The 10,871-nt window shown below is 36.1% G+C and overlaps 1 protein-coding gene across 1 annotated transcript; it reads left to right on the top strand.

The window, feature by feature from the left end:
- The first annotated feature begins 440 nt into the window (after positions 1-440).
- On the top strand, positions 441-4,969 carry LOC125656921 (uncharacterized). The gene has a single exon (XM_048887543.2). The coding sequence runs from the start codon at positions 1,475-1,477 to the stop codon at positions 2,315-2,317; it is 843 nt and encodes a 280-aa protein (XP_048743500.2). The 5' UTR covers positions 441-1,474; the 3' UTR covers positions 2,318-4,969.
- Positions 4,970-10,871: the final 5,902 nt, after the last annotated feature.

Raw genomic sequence — 10,871 nt, 5'->3', positions numbered from 1 at the left:
CTCCTGGCAATCATACTAAGTTTGTAAACATTCAGTGCCATGTTTACTAGTAAATGCATTATACTGTTGATATATGTTACCCTGGTGCTATCCTCAACCGAGCAGTGCATTTACGTGTTAGGCATTTAGTATAGTGTGTACTTAAATCACCTATTAAACATTTATAAGTATGTTTACATGTCATGTGTATCACTGAGGTATACTGCTTAGTGAATAGTCAGTACATGTGTACTTGAAGGTCATTTGAAACTTCGAGTATAATGTATACATCTATAATTATTCTCATCTCCCTTTCTCTGTTGCTCTCCTTCTACTAGCATTGCATTTTAGCTGGTAAACATTCAGTATAATGTTAACCTACATATATCCTGCATGCTTGCTTTAAAATTCTGTACAAATTATGTAGCAGACAGATAACATACAAAGTGTGCATTAATGCTGGTGAATACATTACATGATGGATATTTAGTAGTGTTTAGAAACATTAAGGCTTTAATGTTCTAGGATACCATATAAGGACAGGTAAATGGTTAAGGATATTATTTCCTCTATGGTAATTTTCAGTATAATTGTGCCGAAACTTGACACATTACATATGGGTAAAACATTCGAGTTTTTTGGCGTAGCACGACCTGGTTTTTCATATATGTATGATATATGTTATACATATAACATAACCTGCAATTTTAAGACATGCTAAAGGAACATTTTATACATTGTTCTATTATCCAGTAAGATATTTTCATCACTAGAAGTGAATCCATGCTGTGTGTGCATCTGTGAGAGTATATATAATATAGGTAATAAGTGGCATATTCAGCTTATTCTTAATGAACTCGCTTTAATGCAACTTTGTGTGATGCTGCTGTTTATTTATGTCCCTTCATTTTCTACCTTGGACGCAAGTTTCGGTGTTCATTGCTGATGAGGCTAGTGCATATGTCTAAAAAGGTGTACATATTTGTAAGCACAGCAGCTGACTCTCATCTATGGATGATGTTAGTTCCGTTTTACATTATATAATACTACAAACTGTAAGATGGGTGATAACACCTATTCCTCTTCTACAGCACTTTTAGTTATATTCGGTGCAGCTTACAATTTTGCTAAGATCAATCATCTCATTCTGATATTTATTGAAATAGTATTTTCAACATCAGTTGATGATAATGCAAATATGGATGCAAATAATTTGAACATGTTGAGAGCAAATACTTCATGCATATGTATTGTAGGGGAAATGTCATATACCCCTGCAAAACGAAAACGTCTTAGAGCAAGGGAAAACAATGATGTTCCTGGACCTTCTACAGAACCATACCATCATCCGTTGTCCAGTGTGGTGCCAATGCTTGACTATGCGGAGCTGGCAAGACACATTGTGCAACAACAAGCAATCCAATGACAGGCGGAACAACAGTTGGTTACCGAAAACAATATACAAGGGAGCCAGTCAGAAGCTGCAACACCCACAATGACATCAGCAACATTGTCAGGTGGAACCCATAGTGTGGGGGCTACCAATGTCCTACCTGGGCCACAGTCTGTCTCTCCCATGGACACCCCCAACATTTCTAATGTGGGTTCGATTTTAGATGTAGTTTTCTCAGGTGAGTCAGTAAGGTTTCCACCAATCAAGATGTTAGATGCGATACCTTTAGGTGCTACGATTTCGGTTAAATTGAAAAATAAGATTTGGTCAAATGAGTTTGTTGATTTGCGCTCACTTCTTCCTGATCAATCTGAAGAACCACTCTCTATCACCATCAAAGCTGGTAAAATTGATGTGGAGCACACATCTAAAAACAAATCACCCCTCAGCATTAGTCAGTGGACTGATGCTTTTTTGATTTTCTCCACTATATACGTACAGAAAAATCCCCAGGAGGCTGGGAATCTGCTCAAGTACTGTTTTTCAGTGAGGGAGATGAGCAGTTTATACATTGATTCAGCCTGGAGGGGTTATGATGAGAGTTTTAGGCGGCTCAGAAAATCTCAAACACTGCCTTGGGAAAATTCTGTCCCAGAATTAAGACTCAAGGCAGCCTCTATGGGGTTTAAGGTTCCTGGAAAACCAGCAAACCAGACTTATGGAAAACAGAATCCTTTTCGCCCCTTTTCGGCTAAAGTCTGCTTCGCATATAACAGTGGTCAGCAATGCGCATCAAACCCCTGTAAATACGCTCACTTTTGTCAAGAGTGTACCGGCAAACACCCACAATCTAAATGTTTTCAAAGGGAGAAGCAACATTTCAAAGGAGGAAACAGGCAAAAACAATCTGCCAACGCCTATACACCCAACAAACCTGCAAAGTGAGCTCCAAGGATACCCCATTGATAAAGTAGAATTTTTTATACATGGGGTTACCCATGGTTTTTGTTTAGTTCATTGGCTCGCCAGACACGCATGAACCTCATAATCATAAATCTGCATTACAACACCCGGAAGTGATAGAGGAATATATTAAAAAAGGTTTAGACACTCAAAGAATACATGGTCCATTTCCCTCTCCTCCTGTTACTTATTTTAAAACCTCTCCCTTGGGGGTGGTCCCTAATTCGGACCCTGGGAAATTCCGGATACTCCATGACCTTTCTTATCCACATGGTCATTCTGTAAATGCTCTTATCCCCCAGAGGCCTCTGCAGTTACTTATGACTCCATTGACACGATTATCTCACTTGTTCAAAAATTCGGAAAACGTGCACTTATATCTAAGTCTGACATTAAGGATGCCTTTAGGATCATGCCTGTCAATCCCTTAGATTACCATTTATTAGGTTTTGTTTGGAATTCTGCGTTCTATTTGAGTGCAAGCACTATATCATCACACATATCTGCTCTGGGCTATGTCCACAAATTGTTCAATTTGCCAGATCCTTCTCAAGCCTTTATAGTAAAGAAACTTCTGCGTGGTTGTCACAAATTGGCAGGGACTGTAGACTCAAGGCTACCGATAACGAAAGATATTTTAGCAAAACTTCTTGCGGCTTTGTCTCATACATTTGCAGCAAAAGCCAACTACATATTATTAGATGCTCTGTTTAAATTATGCTTTCATGCATTCCTTCGCCTTGGGGAAGTTGTTTCAAAATCTGCAGGAAGTAGCAGTTTGGTGGTGCAGCGGTCAAATGTCGCCTTTCAATTTGAGGGTTCGTTACTGAAATCAGTGCAGATAGTTCTACATCATTTCAAAAATCAGAAACATAACAATCCTTTTGTCATTACACTTGAGAGCAGCATAGATCCAACAATGTGCCCTGTGGCAGCTCTGCATCGCTTTTTATCACATTTCAAGCATTCTTCGGGACCCTTATTCCAGTTCATAGGGGGGAACCCTGTTACATATTCTTGTGTCTCCACTCAACTCTATGCTGCTGCAACCTTTGCTGGTCTGAACCCAAACTTGTACAAAGGTCATAGTTTTAGAATAGGTGCTGCTACATATGCCACAAGTCTGGGTTATTCTGAGAATCTGATCAAACAATTAGGCAGATGGAACTCTAATACCTTTCGTCGCTAAATAAGAATACCTGCTTTCAACCTTTAACTTATTTTCTACCCCATCCTCTGCTTTTTTAACTTGATAGTCGGGGCGCATTCAGGTTCAGCAACAACCTTTGGCAGGTCAGTGTCTAACTACTGCTAAAGACTGCATCACTTGCGTACATACACCTGTTGTAAACTTGGGCAGGTCAGTGTCTAACTGCTGTTAAAGACTGCATCACGTGCGTGCATATATCACTTGAAAACTTGGGCAGGTCAGTGTTTAACTGCTGCTAAGGACTGCATCAATTGACTGTTATATCAATTTTGAGACTTCGAGCAGGTCAGTGTTTAACTGCTGCAAAAGGTTTGGTACTGTGTAAATATTTAAACAAAATAGGTTTTTTTGCAAGTTGATATCTGTTATATTTTCTTTGTAGTAATTTTTATTTCTTTTTGCAAGTTGTAGAGAATTTTTTTCTGTTTTATATGCTACACATTGGTACTGTATACATTGCTATACGTGGTTGGTGCAATATACCTTACTGACTCACTTAGTTACGTTATCTTTTTATACACAGATATGTCCAAAGTATGTCTTGTTATATACAATATCCTTTATGTTATAGCACAGGAATGTGTCAACTTTGGTAACCATACACACTGTTAATTGCAATCGGGTCAGTATTTAACTGTTTAGGTGTTATAAATGTTTATTAACTCTCCACAATTAAACTAGTTATATGATACTGTGTTTCATATCTTGTGGCCTTATTTGTTCGCCATCTTTTTGCTCTGGGTTTGTTTTGATGAATTTTTATTTATCATCTTATAGCGTAGCATTATTTAAGTTATTTTGTCTTCTTTGGGGGAAATCAGACTTTGAGTAATTTAGCTTTGTAGGTACTTTCATGTAGAATGTATTATCTGATTTCCCCCCAAATCTTATGTTGAAGATTTCTTTCGTCATTTGGTATTGTAATAAATGACAAATTTTCAAAAAGGGGGTGAGGTTAGGTATTTTTTGCTAGTTCCATATTGAACCCCATTATGGTGTATAATTTTTTATTATATTTAACTTACTAATAGATTAACCACTTAATGAAATAAAATAAGAAATTTGATGGATAATTGTTTGCAGCTTAAGCAAAAGTATGACCCTGTGTGCAAATATTGTGCACTATTTTAAGGTAATTAGTCAACGTAGCTTTGTTGAAGTAATGTTGTTGCACGTTAATAATGATTGCTGAACTTGAAATTGATGTGCAATACACAAGTATGTGAAATGTTGTTTGGAACCATATATGACAAGTTATGATCCTTTTTACAATAAAAATGTTATAGCTCTATTTGTATATTGCTCTCTACTTATTTTTCTTCCCTTTTTACGCTTTACAAGGACTAAAGAAGGTGTTATTAAAATTGCCATCTTTCTCAAAAACAAGGTCGATTACCTACATTGATATTTTATTATGTTTTATATCGAAGCTTCATCATAAACATATATTAAAATTTTAAAAAATCCAATGGTTAATTTTTTTTAGCATCAACCTATTAATCTCTACCTTAAGATGCCCAAATACCTCTGCAAATTTAGGTGACACAGGATTCCCTGTTTACAGTACTAAAGTGGAATATTTACGATAGACAAAGTGAGACACAAGGCCTGCTTATTTACAACTTGGAATTTGTCAAAGGCATCGTGATGAGTTCGGCATTTACTGGGGAGACAACAAAATAACATGTTAATTTGAAGGTTATCCCAAAACGAGTAAGACGAAAGCAAACAGAGGTACACAGTCATCCTCATGTAAAGAATACTGACTGCATAAACGACAACTCATTTCAGTGGAAACTGGTACGATACAACTCAACTTTATGACAAACGGGATGATTTCAGCTTCTCCATCGTCAACTTCCCATATCAATGTACCAATATTTCATTATCACCTGTATATGGTCTTTATATCTCTCAACTGATTCGATACGCAATAGTTTGTTTTGCTTATGGTTAGTTTCTAAATTAAGGCAGGCTACTGACAAACAGGTTGATGGTATAGGGATTCCAATAGTCGCGTTTAAAGTCAGCATTTCGCAAATTCTATAGTCATTAAAACGACCTAGTTTGCCATTACAACCTTTCATTGGGTCAAATGTTGTCTGACATGTTTCGCACTAATTGTTAAGCCGTTGTTGGCATATTGATTTTGACTACGGATAACTCCGTTTACCTGATCAAGATACAGGGCTCAGGGCAGGTGTGACCAGTCAACAGGGGATTTTTACTCCTCCTGGGCACCCGATCCCACCTCTGGTATATACAGGGGGTCCGTGTTTGCCCAACTATTTATTTTGCATTACTTATAGGAGTTATGAGATTGATCACTATTCGTTATCTTCACTTTTCATAAAAACATAATCATGCAGAAGATGTTAATATCATCAGAGTTGCATTTCAGAATATAGTTCGAATTAATAGGGTTCATGTGAAATGTAAAAGAAATATATGTAAATGCATCCCATGGCATTTACAGTGCAGGACTCTAATAAATGCATACACTATTCATGTTTTAAAGCCCATAGATTTTTCGAAAATTGAAAGGCTTTGATGTGTTACAATTGTTATTAGCAGGGCTCACACTGAACCAAAATTCTGTCACAACCTGGCGTGCCAACTCTTAGATTTTGAAATTTTTGTTAGGTCTACATATTTGATATTCTTACATCATACAATGTAATTTGTTTTGCTTTTATCATACATCACTTTTAAAACAACATTTTGAGATTTGTATGTTACCAGTCTAAGTCAGTTAGTCAATAGTCACTGTCAATAACATTGTTTTAATGTCAATAAAATATGTTAAATTCGATTATATATCCATGATTACGTGGTTCATATTCCATTGGTTTTGACCACTAGGCTTACTCAATTGAATTTCATATTCAAAACAATGAAATCTACTCTACAAATTAGTTTAACTGAGTGCAATGGAAACTAAGAAACAAAATCCTTGCAGTTCACTGAAAGGTCACAACAGAGATACAAGACAATGCCATTCACATTGTATTATCTTATACATCATGTAATGTATATATATATTGAAAACCATGTACTACATGTAGCATATTTCACACATAGGATAATTTACATCTGTCAGTGAGTTAGGATGGATAAAACTTTGATTACACTCATGATGTGACATCATATTATTCGTAAGGAATTTACACATTATAACAGAACCTGAATAGGGTATATTTAACAGAGTGTGCACTATTTTTTTATTTGTCCAATCTATTTTTTTTTTTATTTCAATGACGCATTTTAAGGCATGTATTGTAAATTTTTGCTATTGATACAATAGCAAAAAACTGTAGCACTGTGCAAAATTGTAATAAAAAATTTCAGCAATGTAAATATGAGCAAAATATAGACGATTTATAAAATGATCAACTTTTAAATACCAAACGGAGAATTTTTTACAAAAATATCTTCACATTTACAATATTTAAATCTGCATTGGCGTAATCTTAAACAAAAATTACATGTGAACGTTGATATAGTTAATTTAGACACCACTTTTTTGCAGTTCGTCAATGTCCATTTTTTGTGTTAATGTCTCAATGCAGAAGTTATTACACCCAACATTCTCTCAAAACGGGTATCGTTCTGTTTTTCTTGGTTGTCTCCATAATCTACCAATGCCTGTATTGTTTCTTTTTTAAAAGTCGGACAATGCCTGCATTGGACAACTCCATAGTCGACCAATGCCTGCATAGGGCGACTCCATCATCGGTCAATGCCTGCATTATGCGATTGCATAGTCGTTCAATGCCTGCATTGGGCAACTCCATACATGTAGCCGGCAAATGCCTGCATAGGGCGACTCCATAGTCAGCCAATACCTGCATTGGGCGACTCCATAGTCGTGCAATGCCTGCATTGAGCAACTCCATAGTTGACAAATGTTTGCATTGGTTGATTCCATAGTCGTCCAATGCCTGCATTTTGGGACTTTCTAGTAGGCCGATGCCTGCATTGATTCACTTTAAAATAAATCTATTTTTGCATTGGACGACATCAGAGTCAGTCAATGCCTTCATTGGGCAACTCCATTGTCGGTCAGTGCCTGCATTGGTGGACTTTATAAGCACCCAATGCCTGAATTGGGCCACTTCAAAATCGATCTATGTCTGTATTGGTCATCAGAGTTGGTAAATGTAGTAATGATGATCATCTCAAAAGTAAATCAACCAAAACCCTCACCTCCCCCCAAATCCCAAAATGGAATATTTTTCCCAAAATATAATACACAAGCTGAAGACTGCAATATGTAGGGAAGTTGGTGTTTATTTATTCCACTTGATCAGCGACTTGTCTTACCGTTTTTAGTGTACACCTGAAATCAAAGTGACGTATTTTGATTAACAAAAGTCATGCCGGTCACTTTAGAACATTTGTATTGTACAAACGTATTGACCTCGAGGCAAATGTTGTGTTATAGATTTTATGTAAAGCTTTAATAAGGTCATATCATAATTGTGAGTACCGGTATCATTTTAATCAAATAATTATTGAAAATATATATTATTTATGTGCAAGTGTTAAGAATTAATAATTTACACTTAATAGTAATTTCTCTGAAGATAAAAGTTACAATGCTTATTCTATACATGAAAAGTAAGAGGCACACGGGCCCCAGCGCTCCCTTGAGTCACCTTGGCTCATACTTAAAAATTCCAAAATATTTGCACGTAACACTTTGATCCCTATTGTGTCCCCAACCTATCCCCAGGGATTATGATTATCTTGAGAAGCAGAATTTATAAAGATTTTCCTTTAAATTTGTATGTAAAACTTTGAACCCAATTGTGGCCCAACCTTACCCCCAGTGGCCATGGTTTTTCAGAAACTTGAATTTGCGCTATATCAGGAACATTTCATTTACATTTTGTACTTTCGTAGACCAGTGGATCACGAGAAAGATATTTTAAAAGATGTCTCTTATATATTTGTATGCAAAACTTTGATCCCTTATTGTGGCCCCAATCCTACCCCCAGGGGTCATGATTTTAGCACATTTGAATTTGCTCTATGTCAGAAACCTTTCTGTATATTTGTTCTTTCTTAGCCCCATGGTTCTTGTGAAGATTTGAAATTGTTTGCCTGAGAAACTATGTATTATTATTATTATTTCCAGGCATTAGTGCCCTTTTCTTTATCCATACCAAAGATTTTCTTTTGCTCCTAGCATTATCTGTATGGTGCTCCGAATTGGGTGTAGTGGTTGTAATGCAGCTGTAGATTCTTGGCTTTCTATCCTAACCAAACTCTCCAAAGGAAACTTATCTAAGTAAAGACTTATACTTTAATATACTTCAATATGATGAAATGAACATCTAAATATGATCATGCATGGTTTGTGGTTTGATATGATTTATATTCAACAAGTTGTGAGTTTTCTATCCTTGGGCCTTGGCGAGGGGATATCGATCACACGAGTTGGAATACATTATATCACACCACAAACCATGAGAGATTCTTTTATCACATGTTAACACCTCCAACCCCCATCCCATCCCCCAAAATTGATCATTTACATTACTGTAGTATTGGATTTTTGCCTCCTGACATTTGTGAACAAATTACATATGATTTATGTGTGTTTGCGATGTCACAAACGGCGCAGGAAAACATAGTGTAATGATAAATGCTTATGTAATAGGTGATATCCACTGGATAAAGGAGTAAACATGTGATGAAAAAGATTATCAATGGATTAAAATAATGTAGAACTTAGATGACATTGAAATACATATGTAGATATAGAGTCTTTCACTGAATCAGTATATTGTCTAGGTGATGCATGTGTAATATATACATGTGTCACTTAATGAGGAATATATTTAAACAAAATGCATACAGGCTTTATCGGTCACCTGAGTACAAGTGAAAAAATATCACTACTTCCAAGGGCTATACTAATAACACTAAGGAAGATGCATTTTAAGAGTTTTACATATAAACACTATATATAGTAAGTTTGACCTCGCCCTGGGGTCAGAAACCCTACCCCGTGGATCATGAAATTGACAACTTTTGGGAGAGGACTTTCTGCTCTACATCACAATGCATTTAGTTTTTTTAAACGTGTGCAATTGTAGAGAAGATTTTTGAAAATTGGTCAATTTTGGGCAGTTTTTGCCCCGCCCCTAGGGCCCCAGCGTGCAGGATTCAGACACAACCAAGTTTACCCAGGAGACCTAAAATCTTTACATTGCTTAGTGTTGTTAGATCTCTGTCCCTAACTGCTGATGAGAACTCCTTCCACTATAGCTTTTCTACTGGACCACTCTCCAACAGCTTTGGGCAGGTTTCTTGATCAATTATGTTTAAGTACATATTTTTGCCCACGGGCACAACCACTTCTGGGCAAGTTTTCAGAAAATCCATATCCTAAAATGTGTTCAAAATGCAAATAAGTGTGAAGTATTTTTAATCAAATTTAGATACCTTATTGTCTGAATATATACATTTTTAGAATATATGCCTATTTTATTAGCTGTAACTACCTAAGCAATCACATGCATAAATTTAAGGTTGGAAGTTAAATAACCATCATGTTTGTGAATATAAGGTTCAACATGTTTTACACACACTAACACATTCTAAATAATGTATCATATCCATGTTATAGTTTGTTCCTCCACATCACATCACCAAGAAGCGATGACTGACTCAATAAATTAATGACCTTGAATATTTGACTTCCACAACTGCCATGCTGGTTTTCGTATGTGCTTTCAGCATTGCTGTCTGCCATCCACCTCTGCCCCTTACCTTTTCTGTAGTGGAAGACGGGATATCTGTGTTCTGAAGTAATACAAAACAATAATGTATGCAAGGTGAAGATAACGAACAGTGATCAATCTCATAACTCCTACAAGCAATACAAAATAGATAGTTGGGCAAACACGGACCCCTGGACCTAATGAAATATTTCACTTCTGTAAATAATGATCCAATCAATCATACCATCAATTACGGAGAGGACTGGTATATATATAGACAGTGTCTGCTGTCTGATCTTATTATGAATTATCATAATACGAAACTGTTTAAATTAAATCCAATCAATGGTAATAAATTTGAATCATACAAGCCATGGGGAACATGTGTAATAAAGCAGATTTATTACATACAGGTATTTACCTTTATCAAGAACATGCACTCTAAATTCAAATTGGTCACCAAGGCCATGGTTATCGACCGGATGGTTTATCATCCATTTCTTGAAATTCCATACTTTCTTGATTACCCTTCTTTTATAAAGCTCAAGTGTTGAAATGAATCTCAAAATTATTGATCCTTATTTTTGTGTTCTTT

Source organism: Ostrea edulis, chromosome 3 (assembly GCF_947568905.1).
Source record: "Ostrea edulis chromosome 3, xbOstEdul1.1, whole genome shotgun sequence".
NCBI classification, from domain to species: domain Eukaryota; kingdom Metazoa; phylum Mollusca; class Bivalvia; order Ostreida; family Ostreidae; genus Ostrea; species Ostrea edulis.
Note: the sequence above shows the minus strand (reverse complement) of the source record. Positions and strands in the feature narration are given on the sequence as shown.

What these genes read in the sequence shown, in the direction of transcription:
- LOC125656921 (XM_048887543.2), top strand. Translation starts at nt 1,475, where the DNA reads ATGACATCAGCAACATTGTCAGGTGGAACCCATAGTGTGGGGGCTACC.